The 15,456-nt window shown below is 45.7% G+C and overlaps 1 protein-coding gene across 1 annotated transcript; it reads left to right on the forward strand.

The window, feature by feature from the left end:
• Window positions 1-9,494: 9,494 nt before the first annotated feature.
• On the forward strand, window positions 9,495-15,255 carry LOC125550779 (uncharacterized). The gene is made up of 2 exons (XM_048713868.2): window positions 9,495-9,673; window positions 12,119-15,255. The coding sequence occupies exon 2, from the start codon at window positions 12,296-12,298 to the stop codon at window positions 14,984-14,986; it is 2,691 nt and encodes an 896-aa protein (XP_048569825.1). The 5' UTR covers window positions 9,495-9,673; window positions 12,119-12,295; the 3' UTR covers window positions 14,987-15,255.
• The last annotated feature ends 201 nt before the right edge of the window (window positions 15,256-15,456 follow it).

Here is a 15,456-nt window from a genome sequence, read left to right on the forward strand (position 1 = left end):
TCTAGCACCCATACACTTTGGTACGTTTAATATTTTCCAGGGGCTCCCAGGCACCCTACAATACGGCAACAAAGTCTGAACACTTTTTATAGTATAGTTTGGCACCCCCAATTTAGCATTATATGCATTGGCTCCGAATCATGTCTTTGGTCAATAGTTGGGTTGCCCGGCTCCTGTGCTTGCTACCTTACGTTCCACTATATCGGCTAAGGCCCTGGTTTATCCAAAGGAGCACTTCAGTAGAGAAAGCTGAAAACTGATTGTCATGATGCGGCAAGAGCCGGTCAGCTGTTCGGAGGTTGCAAATCGTTGGAGATTTCTTCCGCGTTACGCGAAGGATCGGTACTTCCCGGTCAGACACTTATAGCACTCTAATTCGGAAACTAGGGGCTGCGTCCATGTTTTTATTGTTGAACTCCTATGGCTAAGTGAGGGCGTTAAAGCCGAATAGTCTAGTTGCCTGGTTCGTTGCACTAAACAACTCCTTCAAGGACCATATAATTGGATCAAGATTGTTTAGATTCCATCCCGAACACCTCCATACTACCTACATGGGGCAAAAGCCGACGACTGGCCAACCCTCAGATTTCATACAACACGGCCGCACATGAGGTAAAATTAAAACATAACAATCATTATATTACAAACCCACTTTGTTTCATCATACAAGGGAAAGACAACACAAATGTATTCATTCGAAAATAATGTCCTGCCCACATTGTGTTGCCACAATGCGAAACCCCTCCAGGACATCCGCAAAATAGCGCTCGGGTATGCGGTGCTCCTTGCCCTCTGGCGGCCCCCTGGATAGCTCGACGACGTTCATCTTCGCCCACCACATCTTGCAACGGGCGAAGGCCATACGAGCACCTTCAATACAGGACGATCGCTTGACGATGTCCAGCCGAGGACAGGCGTTCACCATCCGCCTCACGAGTACGAAGTAGCTGCCGGGCATAGCTTCGGCTAGCCATAGCCGGATTATCAAATCCTTCATGGCTAGTTCGGCCACCCTATGCAGCTCCACCAGCTGTTTCAGCTGATCGGTGAAGGGCACGGGATGCTCTGGGTAGATATTGCGACCAGAATAGCTTCTCCGTGGAGCTTCCTTCTTCGGCTCGGAAGAACTCCGCGGCGTCGGACACACTTCGCGGCAGATCAGCAAAAGCCCCTGGAGAACTCCGAATCCAGGTTAGTAAAAGATACTTCCTCTTCGCATATTTGCTTTGCATACTGAATGCCTTACCCGCTGCAATCTTCCTCGCCTCCTGGACCTCTTGGAGGGCGCCCTGGGCCTCGTTCCGGGCCGTCTCCGTGCTCTAACGAGCCTTGGAGAGTTCGGCCTCTTTAGCCGACGCGTCACGCTCCAAGGTCTCACACTTCTTCACCGCGTCGTGGAGCTCTTGTTGGACCTCGTTGACCCGGGCCTTGAGCTTCTTACGGGCAGCCTGCTCCTTGACGGCCTTCCCCTTGGCTTCGCCCAGGGCCTTTTTCAGGGCCTCGACCTCGGTCGTTGCTCCTATTTATATCAAGACACTTCGGTCAATATATAACATCCTACTCTTTCTGAATACTTCTTGGGTTATTACATAACTTGATTCTCCTGGAGCTGCCTCTTCACCTGGCCGAGCTCCTCCTCGGCCTTCTCCAGTCTCCGCTTAAGTTCGGAGACTTCGGCAGCATGTGAGGCCATGGACATTAGCGACGCCTGCATATTCATTCCCAAAAAATTAGTTAGTTTCCTACAAGTAAGGATCGACCCTCTGTCCGGCTTTTCTTTCCGAACACCGGACAATATCTCAGGGGCTACTGACTATATTGGGATTTTTGCGTCGCTTACCTCAAAACCTGTCAGCAGGCTGCTGCAGGCTTCGGTCAGACCGCTCTTGGCGGACTGGACCCTCTCAATCACCATACCCATAAGGATACGGTGCTCGTCCACAATGGAGGCACCTCGAAGCGCCTCCATCAGATTATCCGGTGCCCCTGGTTGGACAGGGGCCACTAGTGGAATGGGCGCACCCCCCTCTTTCAAAGGAGGTCGCTCGTCGGATTCCGGATCCGTATGGGTCTCCGTAACCATATTTGGCTGAGCGCCAAACTGAATACGACCCTCCTCGCCAGTCTCCGTGGGAATTTGCTCCCCCGTGTGTCCGGCGGTAGAGATTTCGCCCTCTGGTGCCCTCTTGACAGCGTCCGGAGCCTCTCCTCGGCCTGGAGCGGTCCTTCGAGACAACACCTCGGTGTCATCCGTGGCCTTGGGAGAGTGAGTGGTCGGTGGTGACATGCTGGCCATCTCCTTGGAGTCTAGCGAACCTCCTAACGAGGATCTTTGGAAGCTGTCGTGGGCTAGACTGAAATAACACAACTAACCATGTTAATACAATGAGGAGAAGAGGTTGGATATATGGATATGCATGAATCGTAGTACTTACGATGCGGCCTGAGGCTTAGCGCGGGAGCGGCTCTACGGACTACTGTCGACATCCCTTATGGAGTTATCCGCAAGGGAGCCCTTCCTCTTCTTGGGCGTCCCCACCTCCAGATTCGTGGAGGCCAGCCTCTTCTCCCTTCCCTCATCACGGGGAGGGATCTCCTCCTCCTCCTCCTCCTCGTCCTCAAGGATGGAGGAACATGTCTCTTTGTCTTCGGACGTTACGTCTGAAGTACCCTTACGACGGGGGCCACCTTTGGCCCCCTTGGCCTTCTTCTTGGCCTTCTTCTCCGGCGCCTTATAGGGCGCCGACACCAGCATCTTTGCTAAACGCGGGATGACCGGTTCTTCAGGCAGCGGAGCCGGACACTGGATCCGCTTCGCCCTCTCCATCCAGTCCTAAGAAGGAATGACGATAAAAGCTCAGACATCACCCTTGAAACAAGTAAGTAGGGGATGCGTTAAAAATAACATACATCGCTGGCGAGGTGGTTAATATCGTGCCTGCGGTCCGAATCTGTGGCTGGCGGTTTCCCGTTGCCCTTAAAGAGCAACTTCCAGGCACCTTCGTGAGTGGTTTCGAAGAGCCTCTTCAGGGTATGGTGCTTCTTCGGGTTGAACTTCCATAGAGGGAGGCTTCGGCTTTGGCACGGGAGAATCCGGCGAACTAGCATCACCTGGATTACATCGACAAGTTTGACATCCTTGTCCACCATGCTTTGAACGCATGTCTGCAGCGTTGTCAGCTCATCTGGAGAGCACCAGTTCGGGCTCTTCTCGACCCAGGAGGTAAGTCGCATGGGAGCGCCAGAGTTGAATTCGGCAGCCGCGGCCTAGGTGGCACCGCGGGGTTCTGTGATATAGAACCATTGTTTCTGCCATTCCTTTTCCGTCTCCACCAAAGTGCCTTTCGGCCAGGAGATGTTGGCCAGCTTGCTCACCATGGCACCCCCGCACTCTGCGTGCTGGCCATCCACCACTTTTGGCTTCACATTGAAGACCTTAAGCCACAACCCGAAGTGGGGGTGGATGTGGAGGAAGGCCTCACACACGACTATGAACACCGAGATGTTGAGGAAAGAGTTTGGGGCCAGATCATGGAAATCTAGGCCGTAACAATACATTATACCGCGGACGAAGGGGTGAAGTGGAAACCCCAGTCCATGGACGAAGTGAGGGAGGAAAACTACTCTCTCAGTAGGCTTCGGGTGGGGACGACCTGCCCCTGGGCCGGAAGGCGATGGGCGATTTCCTTCGCCAAATAACCGGCCGCCCGAAACTCGACAATGTCTTTCTCCTTGACGGAGGAGACCATCCATTTTCCTTGACCTCCGGTTCCGGACATGGTCGGATGCTTTTCGGAGATGGAGAAAGATGGGGACTTGGGCGCTGGAGCTCAAGGATGGAAGGGCAGAGGAAGGGGAAGGCGTGAGTAGACAAGGGCGAATTCTTATCCCCTTATAAAGGGTCGCAAATATCAAGCGCCTCCTCACTCGCCTTAAAACTCGCCTATTCCCAAGGGCTGTGTAAATAGCATGGTTGGGTTACCCATACCCGTATTGATGAGAATCCCGCAATAAGGGGACACGATCTCTGCTTCGACAAGACGTGCCAATGGCAACCGCATCTCGAAACGTGGAACGGCAGACACAAAACGGTCCGAAATTATGACCGGGCGAACTTGATGTTACATTGTAAAAAGTTGTCAGTGGATTGGACTCGTGGAGTATTATATTCTCTTTGTGGTTGTGTGTGGTGTGTGTGACAGGTCTGGATACAATCGTCGCGTCTGGAGACTATCTTGGAGTTCGGAAAGAAGGGAACCTGCCTTGCAATGCCGAAGACAAATCTACGCGCCGGACTCCTCGTCATTGAAGCCAGGTTCAGGGGCTACTGAGGGAGTCCTGGACTAAGGGGTCCTCGGACGTCCGGCCTGTTAGCCATGGGTCGGGCTGATAGGCTGTGAAGATACGAAGACCGAAGACTGCACCCGTGTCCGGATGGGACTCTCCTTGGCGTGGAAGGCAAGCTTGGTGACCGGATATGTAGATTCCTTTCTTTGTAACCAACCATGTGTAACCCTAGATCCTCCCGATGTCTATATAAACTGGAGGACTTAGTGCGGAAAGAGAGACTCATTACCATAGTCATACAGGTTGGACTTCTAGGATTTAGCCATTACGATCTCGTGGTAGATCAATTCTTGTAATACTCATATCTATCAAGATCAATCAAGCAGGAAGTAGGGTACTACCTCCATAGAGAGGGCCCGAACCTGGGTAAACATCGTGTCCCCTGTCTCCTGCTACCATCGACATTAGATGCACAGTTCGGGACCCCCTACCCGAGATCCGCCGGTTTTGACACCGACAGCACCCTACCCCCTAGGCGCGCCTCCCGAGCTTGTGGGCCCCCTGGCAGGCCTCTAGAGCCCATCTTCTTCTATATGAAGCCATTTTCCCTAGAAAAATTAGGAGGAGACTTTCGGGACGAAGCACCGCTGTCTTGAGGCGGAACCTAGGCAGGAGCACTTTTGCTCTCCAGCGAAGCGATTCCGTCGGGGAAACTTCCCTCCGGGAGGGGGAAATCGAAGCCATCAACATCACCAACGGTCCTCCCATCGTGGGAGGACCAATCTTCGTCAACATATTCACCAGCACCATCTCATCTCAAACTCTAGTTCATCTCTTGTATTCAATCTTTGTCTCAAAACCTCAGATTGATACCTGTGGGTTGCTAGTAGTGTTGATTACATCTTGTAGTTGATGCTAGTTGGTTTATTTGGTGGAAGATCATATGTTCAGATCCTTAATGATATTCAATACCCCCTAATCTTGAACATGAATATGATTTATGAGTAGTTTACTTTTGTTCTTGAGGACATGCAAGAAGTCCGGTTCTAAGTAATCATGTGAATTTGGTATTCGTTCGATATTTTGATGATATGTATGTTGTTGCTTCCTTTAGTGGTGTCATGTGAACATCGACTACATGATACTTCACCATACTTGGGCCTAAGGGAAGGCATTGTGGAGTAGTAATTAGATAATGGGTTGCTAGAGTGACAGAAGCTTAAACCCTAGTTTATGCGTTATTTCGTAAGGGGCTGATTTGGATCCAAATGTTTCATTATGGTTAGAATCTTAATTCTTCTTTCGTAGTTGCGGATGCTTGCGAGAGGGGGTAATCATAAGTGGAAGGCTTGTTCAAGTAAGAACAACACCCAAGCACCGATCCACCCATATATCAAATTATCAAAGTAGCGGACGTGAATCAAATAAGCATGATGAAAGTGACTAGATGATAATTCCCATGTGTCCTCAAGAACACTTTGCCTATTATAAGAGAACATTCCGGCACGTCCTTTGATATAAAAAGGATTGGGGTACCTTGCTGCATCTTTCTTATTATTGCTACTTGTTATGAATTACCTTGCTATCAAACTATCTGTTACCGATAATTTCAGTGCTTGTAGAGAGTACCTTGCTGAAAACCGCTTGTCATTTCCTTCTGCTCCTCGTTGAGTTCAACACTCTTACTTATTAAAAGGACTACAATTGATCCCCTATACTTCTGGTTCATCAATCAACCATAGTATTACAGGACCAACCAAAGCGGGGGGAGCAGCCACATGGGTGCTTGGAACATGAGTAGTATTAGAGCCAATGTTAGGGTCCGGAGACTCACCAACGCCCTCCTCCAAATGGTCATCCTCCTGCTCATAGCCAGGATTTAAGAAGGGCACACCCAACTCAATCCAAATGTTGGTAGACTCCGCATCAAGCGGTGTTTCATTGAGATCAAACATTTCCCCCTCCTACTTGTTATTTTTCTCAACTCACCCTATAGAGAACTTTTTTGTTAGTTTTGTGGAAAGTTATATGTGAAGCACAATGTAACATCTCTTTGTTGGGAGGAGAAACAGAGGCAAGATTAGTACTATAATAAGGAGCAACCCTATGTAGTTTTTTGGGCAGCTAGATAGATAATCAGAGGCAAACTTTTTTGTTTTTTTACACAAGTGCTTTCGGCTTTTTCTGTTTCTAGAAACATCAAACACATATGTCAACATTTTTTTTCATTCACATGTGTTTTCTTTGTTCTTTTTCGCAGGAGATCACAAGTTTTCTATATGGAAAAAATGTGCATCTGAGGGTGAGCTTAGCAGTGCGGAAGACCTATTTGGCGTAGAGATGACATTTTATTTCTTGTTTCTTTTCTTTTTCCTTTTATTGGTGAGACAATGCGCACCTAGTGAACTACCTGAAATGGGTTTGTTTGGCATTTTTTATGTTTGTGGTTTGAATTAGCGAAATTGTATCCATGTCACTGCTACGTACACAACCACTCTTTTGTTTTATTATATACTCCATGTGTTTTGGGGTGTTATGCATGATCATTTTTAGGTGTAAAGTTCCTGATGTAAAATGCAGCTAAATCACACGGGAGTTGCCTCATCTTAATACTAGACTTGCCTTATTTCTTTCCAGTAGGTGTATCAAGCTACAAAGCGGACATGTATCTTTTTTTTCTAGTTTCCAGTTGATCCATGCATACAATAGAGTTGCCTAAAAACCGAGGACTAGTTGCGCATTTTTTACAGGCATCTTAAACCCTATATTTTTCAGGAGTTGCTTGGATTTTTCTTTTGTTTACCTGCAACCTATAGTTTCCCAGCTTTGTACTATGTTCTTCTTCACCTCTTTTTCATCATAGCTTTGGCAAAAGTTGAACCAGGTGGGGATTGGGGTGCAGAACAACGAGAGAGGGTGTGGATCAATGATTAAAGATCAAGGGGTGAGAAGGGGCAGGTTTTGGGGGTTCTTACCTTTTGATTCAAGACGCCATAGATGGGGGGAGCTATGGCTAGTTCTTTTCAGGTCTGTTTAGGAGGGAGAAAGGAGGAGCAAGGAGAAAGATGGAGCAGGTGGGACATGGGCTTGCTCTTCAATAGAGAGAGAGAGGGGTCGCGTGAGAGGAGCGCGGAGGGGACCAGATGGGTTATACGTCCATTTTGCATCATGTTTTTGTGTTGATATTTATTGCATATTTGACTATTATTATACTTTATGATGTAATTATTATGCCTTTTCTCTCTTATTTTGCAAGATTTACATGGAGAGGGAGAATGCCGCCAGCTGAAATTCTGGACCGGAAAGGAGCAAATCTGAGATCCTTATTCTGCACAACTCCAAATGTCTTGAAAATTTACGGAGAATTATTTTGGAAAATATAAAAAATATTAGACGAAGAAATACTAGGAGGGGACCCACCAGGTGGCCACAAGCCTGGGGGCGCCCTACCACCCAGGGACGTGCCCCTGAGCTTGTGGGGCCCCTAGCCATCCTTCGGTGCCCATCTTCTGCTTATGAAGTGTTTTGACCTAGAAAAAAATCAGAAGAGGGCTTTCGGGATGAAGCGCCGCCGTCTCGAGGCGGAACCTGGGCAGGAGCATTTTTGCTCTCCAGTGGAGCGATTCCGCCAGGGAAACTTCCCTTCGGAGGGGGAGATCGAAGCCATCATCATCACCAATGATCCTCTCGTTGTGGGAGGACCAATCTTCATCAACATCTTCACCAGCACCATCTCATCTCAAACCATAGTTCATCTCTTGTATTCAATATTTGTCTCAAAATCTCAGATTGGTACCTATGGGTTGCTAGTAGTGTTGATTAATCCTTGTAGTTGATGCTAGTTGGCTTATTAGGTGGAAGATCATATGTTTAGATCCTTAATGATATTTAATACCTCTATGATCATGAATATGAACATGCTTTGTGAGTAGTTACTTTTATTACTGAGGACATGAGAGAAGTCTTGTTATAAGTAATCATGTGAATTGGGTATTTGTTCGATATTTTGATGAGATATATGTTGTATTTTCTCTAGTGATATTATGTGAACGTCGATTACATGACACTTCACCATTATTTGGGCCTAGGGAAAGGCATTGGAAAGTAGGAAATAGATGATGAGTTGCTAGAGTGACAGAAGGTTAAACCCTGGTTTATGCGTTGCTTCGTAAGGGGTTGATTTGGATCCACATATTTAATTTTATGGTTAGAGTTATCTTAATTCTTCTTTCGTAGTTACGGATGCTTGGGAGAGGGGTTAATCATAAGTGGGAAGCTTGTCCAAGTAAGGACAACACCCAAGCACCTGTCCACTCACATATCAAATTATCAAAGTAACGAACGCGAATCATATGAGCATGATGAAAACTAACTTGATGATAATTCTCATGTGTCCTCAAAAGCGCTTTGCTTTATATAAGAGTTCGTCCAGGCTTGCCCTTTGCTATAAAAAGAATTTGGTCACCTTGCTGCACTTTTGTTACACTTGTTACTTGTTACTCGTTACGAATTATCTTACTATCAAACTATATGTTACCAATAATTTTAGTACTTGCAAAAAATCCCTTGCTGAAAACTGCTTGTCATTTTCTTCCGCTTCTTGTTGGATTCGACACTCTTACTTATCGAAAGGATTACGATTGATATCCCATACTTATGGGTCATCAGTGGGACGCCCGAACGTGTGAGCGCGGGGTGAGGCGCGACGCAAGGACCATGAGCCTGATCTTGAGCGTGGGGGCTGGCGGGACCAGGCGTGGGCGCGTGTTTTCTTTTTGGGTTGTCCGCGTCCCGCGCATAGCTGCTCCTTCCATATCGGGAAGAGCGTTCGCTCCCGCAACGAACGCCCGAGCGCCGTCTAGTCACGTCCAATTTTAAATCTCACAATCTCTTAATTTTCTTTCCCTCTCTCTAATTACCTCCAATCAAATAAGCTGTTATAGAGGTGAACCTACCCAGCCCAGTTCATTCAATAAGAAAAGTAAAAAACATAACCCAGCTACCCCCTCGTCTTTTCTCATCTCTACGCCAAATAGTCATCCACCTCAGTCTTTCGAAGATGTTCATAGAGATAAGGTGTTCATGCGTGTATTTATAGGGGTGAGTGTATGCGCGTATATACGAGCTTCGGTGTGTACTATGTTAAGAAAAGAAAAAATGCTACTCCCATCGGCCGTACTGGACACAAGGCCAGAAAGTAGAGTTCGCCAGTCACCACTTCACTTCACCTCCACAAGCCGCCGTCAAGAAGAAAAAGGGGTTCGCCTCCACAGCTCCCACTCTCCCAAAAGCCAAAACCCCACCCCGCCGATTGCTCCCGCTCCCTCACCGCCGCGCTAGGCTCGCCGGCTTCCGGCCACCGCCGATCGCTCCACTCCCAGCGCAGGTTATTTCTACTGCCCATGCTTTGGTTCCCCTACCTTACCCGTGTAGCATTTCAATTTCCCCTCTTCTCGTCTTTTGGCTGCGACTAATTCTGGTCGATGGGTGGCGCTTTGGTTGTCCGCTTGGCTCACCACTACTTCCGCATGGGCATTCTCGTCTTGCGCGTAGGCGTGGTTGGATCCTCGACGTATCGGCCGCCGCCGCCATGCCGCGAGGTTGCCGGACGGTGGTTGCGCGTAATCGTAAATGTGGTACCAAATTGTGAACGGAGGTGGTGGGTAGTGGCCTCGCAAGATGGGAGTGGGAGCAAATTTTACTTCCGCCTCCCTTTTTTTAGCCCTAGGGTTCGTAATTTAGCCCTAAATCGGGATGCTCTTAAGAGGATTAGTGTCCGTACTTAAGTAGAGTGGCGTCCATGCTGCAACAACGCAATTTTTTCCATGCGCTACTACTAGTTTTATGGTCTGATGGTCAAGGCAGTTCTTCAAAAAGGTTTTTTTTGGGTGGTCGCATAGGAGAGCAGATAAATGCTTACCAAAATTCGGATATCCTGTGGAGTTGCTTAAAGTCCTGGCAAAAATAAAAATAAAAATGGTGTTGGTTAAAGGAGTGAGCTCTTCAAGTGGTGTCACAAACAAAATAAAAATAGTATTATTTCTGATGATATCATCTATAAAGACTAAGAATGTGCAGGGGCACTACCGGCTTTTAGTCAACACAGAACTTGGGGCTTGAAATCCTGACCTCAACCATCATATCAAAGTGGTTTACCACTACTACATGGTCTCATCAAATATTCTCATTAACACTGCTCATACCTGTGGAATTGCCGTCAAGGTTGCTCTGAAGATAGAACATTGATTAAGTTGCTTGGGATATGGTTTTGTGGAAATACCAGTCTTGTTGCATGGCGAGATATATTTTCCACAATCATCTCTGTCATGAAGAATTTTAAGATTGATGAATGCATAAGTGTGAACACTGTAATTTTACATGTATGCATTGTTCTAAGAGATGATCTATACAGAAAGTAACATTCAACTATGTCTTGTTAGGAAACTCCAGTTTCTTTTAAAAAAAATCAATCTGAGGTAAACTATTGTGCTGGACGCGGTCTTAGGCTTTTAGCGTAATCTGTTCCAAACCTGAAACTAAGGTGGTTATTGAATTTAATCTAGACAAAGGAGCAGTTCCATTTCCATTCGTTTGAGTCATGCCATTTGTGATACATTTGACAGTAGTACTGTCCCAAGCAAGTTGGGTTAAGCTACATTTGATAGTAGTATGCTCGCACAATTCTTTTCACATGCCAACCACATCAGAATCAAAGGTTCTAATTGTGATTTGGATGTTTAAATGTTATTTTAGCCACCTAGGTATTATAACAGTAATACGTGCTTAGAAGATCGTAAAGGCATGTGTATTGAGCCATGTAGGACATTTTTTATGATAATGGAAGTTCTTTCATGGCCAAGAGGTGAGAGCCATGATGGTCTATTCAAGCGTTTATCGTCAGCTTTGAGAAAGAAGAGAGAGAAAAAACTCTAGGGTGTGACAATTGAACTTATCATATTTACAACATTACTACTGTTCATCCACCATGAAAGACAACGCCAAACACACATCAAATTCCCTATTTGGTCCGCATCATGTTCTCGCTCACAAGTTTGAGTAATATTGAACTTAGCGTGTCATATGATTTATGTAAGTCGGTCTGATTACTTCACCAGGTGGATGGATACTCTATAGTCCATGCGACGATAAATTTTCAAAGAGTGTCTTAAAGCAGCTGCTCCCACACAAAACAAGCGGCTGCTAAGAAGTTTACTTGTCAGATTCCAGCGATTTGGTTTTCTTCTTTTATGGACTTGCTCCCACTAAGTTTGTGATCCAATTGTTTATGCTCATGTAGCCATATTTAAAACCTGCATACACCATGATCTATCTAATATCTACCTTTGGTTGTCCTATTCCATCTTTCGTATGTTCATCATGCATCTCGTCCTACTTAACACTGCCTTCAGGAAGGCCTAGGAGTTGGTTAACCAGAATATGGCATACATGTTGGTCACAAGTTTAGGGCAGTAACAAAGGTATTTTTAAATTACTGTGTTGCTGAGAATGCACTGTTTCTTAAGCCTGTCGTATCTTGTTACATTCTACTACGTGATAAATAGTTTTTTTGTTTTATTCCATTTATCCTAGCATGCATACTGGCATATGTAGGTGGTATAGTACTTCATCTGCACTATAATCCTTGTTGTGGAATTTACATAACTACTCCCTCTGTCCCGGAATATAAGAACATTTTTGACACTATGCTAGTGTTAAAAACGTTCTTATATTTTGGGACGGAGGGAGTATGTATTTATCTGATCATAATAAAGGTTTTATCAGTTGTACATTTCTATTACCAACAGTTGCTTATTCTTTTCTATATCTACAGGGTGCAAGCGTGATGCGCTGCAAATTCTCTTTACATATTGTTGTTGCATAAAGAGATCAGAAGGTTTAGATCTGCTCTTACTAGATCATCATTAGAAACCTGTTATTTGGAGCATATTAATGCCAGGCTGCTAGTAGTATATGTGAAGGCTTTTGTGGCAATTTGCTAGATAATTTGATGGAGTGCAACAGAGAAGAGGGGTTGAGGGCCAGAGAAATAGCTGCAAACATGCTGGAAAGCAAAGACTTTCTTGGGGCTAGAAGGATTGCACTTAAAGCTCAAAGGCTTTTTCCAGGGTTTGAGAACATATACCAGCTGTTAACTGTCTGTGAAGTGCAATGTGCAGCAGTTGCAAAAATCAATGAAGACTTAGATTGGTATAGTATTCTCCAGGTGGAGGCAACAGCAGATGAGACAGTCATAACAAAGCAATATGAGAAACTTGCCTTTTGGCTCCATCCTGATAAAAACACACTCCCTGGTGCTGAAGTTGCTCTGAAGTTGGTCTCAGAAGCTCGCAAGATACTGTGTGATCGTACGGAGCGGTCTTTGTATGACATCAGAAGGCAGTATGCTTCCAAACATGTGACAAGCAAAGCTACACAGCTACCAAATAAGACTGGTGGAAATGAGAGTCATGTGGATGGATGCAAACAACCACCTGATTTTGTGCTGGTGTTCTGGACTATATGCCCGCATTGTCGGAGGCGATTCGTGTACTACAAAAAGAACTTTTTGGTCACCTGTGATAACTGTGGTAAATTGTTCTTTGCATTCAAGCTGCATGAACAGGCAATGCCCTCGAGTTTTCTATCTCATTCAGCAAATAATGCTGAAGTTTCACCTGGGAAGATTTCATGTCAACAACATGGCATCACCAATCAGCAGGCCCAGACAGGGGGGAACATTTACTCTGAACCTACCATGAATGCTACTCGAACTGATGAACATAGAGAAAGGATTGACAGGGCAAGCGGTGATGAGGAAGGTAACTGTTCAGAGACAAGAAGCAATGTAGTTCAGCTTTCAGCAATGAACCAAGCTAAATCTTCTGCGCCTGCTGCAGGCAAGGAATCAGTTAGCAATTTGACATCAGCTCATCCTGATCCGAACTTCATTTCCACACAGAACTTTAGAAGTGAAGATGTATCTCTAGTGCCAAATATTGCAAGGTCCTCCAGCCTTCAGAGATTAGGTAAGAGAAAGCAAGATGATGGCCCAGACTGCAGCCACGGCACAGACTCCTCTAATTATAAGATGCAAAGGAACCATGACTCACCATCTAGTGCTTCTGAGCAAATTTCTAATGACAATGTTGCTGTTGCTGAGAATCAGTCTGCTGAGCATCATGCCTTAAGTAGCGTGGATAGCCAAGGTGGAGTAACTGCAAGTCGTGAAGCCAATCAGCAAAGTTACAAGGAAGCAAGTGGTAGTGCTCCTCAGAAGCTCGGCAGTCCTGTGATTACCTATCATCATCCTGACTTTTTTGACTTTGGCAAGATCAGAGATGTAAACCTTATTGCAGTTGATCAAATCTGGGCCCTTTATGATAACCTTGATGGCATGCCAAGAGATTATGCTCAGGTAAAGCACATTGATACTTCTGACTTAAGAGTTCAGCTGACATGGCTGGAGTACAATCCAAGGAATGAGCAAGAAGCCAATTGGAATAATAAGGAATTGCCTGTATCTTGCGGAAGCTTCTGCTTAGGAGGAGAAACAACAACCCTATTACAAGATCCATCCACATACCTGTCTCACAGAGTTCCATTGACAAGAGGCAAAAATGGGAACTCCTATGAAATAAATCCTAATAAGGGTGAGGTATGGGCTCTTTATAAAAGATGGAGCATGCAATGGATCTCTGATCCAGATAACTGTCGATCCTATGGATATGATGTTGTGGAAGTTATCTCTGATGGCTCAACGAGTGGCGATGTCATTGTTTCGCCGCTTACGAGGATTGAAGGCTTTGTTAGTCTGTTTGCACAAGCTAAGGACAAACGCTTCTTTTCGATACCATCAAGTGAGCTACTGAGATTTTCTCACTGTATCCCCTTTTATAGAACACATGAAAATGAAAGGGTGGGCGTTGCAGAAGAGCTCCTGGAACTGGATACAGCAGCTCTTCCAAGTGATCTGGAAACAGCATTTCCTTCCATTACTCTCAACTCTTACATGTCTTCGGAACTCATTTCTTATCCATATCCAGAATCTGAATTCCACAACTTTGAAGAAGACCGGTCATGTGAGAAGTTTGAAAGTGGCCAAATTTGGGCTCTCTACAATGACGCTGATACATTCCCGAAAGTGTATGGCTGGGTGAGCAAAGTTGAGATACAACCATTTGAAGTGCATCTGACCTGGCTCCAGGCCTGCCCTCAACAGGCACAGGAGAAGCTTTGGTTGGGGCAGAATGTACCTGTGAGCTGTGGCAAATTTAAAATACGAAGCTGGAAAGCCAAGTATGGTGGAAACCACCCCTTCTCTCATTTGGTAGAAAATAGCCAAATCGATATGAACTGGCAGGTTAAAATTCTTCCCAAGGTCGGTGAAGTTTGGGCCATCTACAAGAACTGGTCACCTGATTGGGTTCCTTCCAGCAACAAGCACACTACTGATTATGCTATCGGGGAGATCGTCGAGTGCAGTAAACGAGGCACATTATTTTCTTTTCTGACTAAAGTTGATGGCTATGTCGCTGTGTTCAAACCTGACCTTACCAAGGGAGTACTGAAAATACCTAGGAAAGAGAACCTGAGATTTTCTCACCGAATTCCATCATTCCGTCTCACAAAGGAGGAAGGTGGCAAGCTCCGGGACTTCTACGAGCTCGACCCAGCTTCTGTCCCTGGCGATTTTCTATAGAAGAGCACCCCCTTGAATTGACGCTTGCCTTTTCCGAGGGCAGCAAGAGGGAATTAACCTCAGGATATAGCTATACAATGTTGTGTTTTGTGCCTGAACCTAGGGCACAGTATATATTGGCTAAATGTGACCATGCATGCTAAGTTTCTTTCGGGGTCTCTTAATTTAGTTAGTACTGTTGGCGGTCATGTTGAACTGAAAGTAAACTTGCAGTGAAGCAAGTGGTGTTTGCTGGACGCAATGAAGCTGTTGGGCCATGGATTGATGCATGCATGCTCCATATTGTTGTTGTTTGCTTCATAATATTCCTGGTTACGTATTTGTGGCATGCTTGTGTGCCAGTCCAAATGCAGGTGTGAATTTCTTTCACAGTCGGCATGTAGTCAGTCAGTGACCACTAAGATTGGGCACACTTGTTTTGATGCACTGAAAATTTACAGGCTCCCTGCCTTTTACTGCTGATACTTGTG

Source organism: Triticum urartu, chromosome 4A (assembly GCF_056163025.1).
Source record: "Triticum urartu cultivar PI428250 chromosome 4A, HENAU_Tu73, whole genome shotgun sequence".
In the NCBI taxonomy this organism is placed as follows: domain Eukaryota; kingdom Viridiplantae; phylum Streptophyta; class Magnoliopsida; order Poales; family Poaceae; genus Triticum; species Triticum urartu.

Coding starts and splice junctions, on each gene's coding strand:
- LOC125550779 (XM_048713868.2), top strand. CDS start 12,296: ATGGAGTGCAACAGAGAAGAGGGGTTGAGGGCCAGAGAAATAGCTGCA.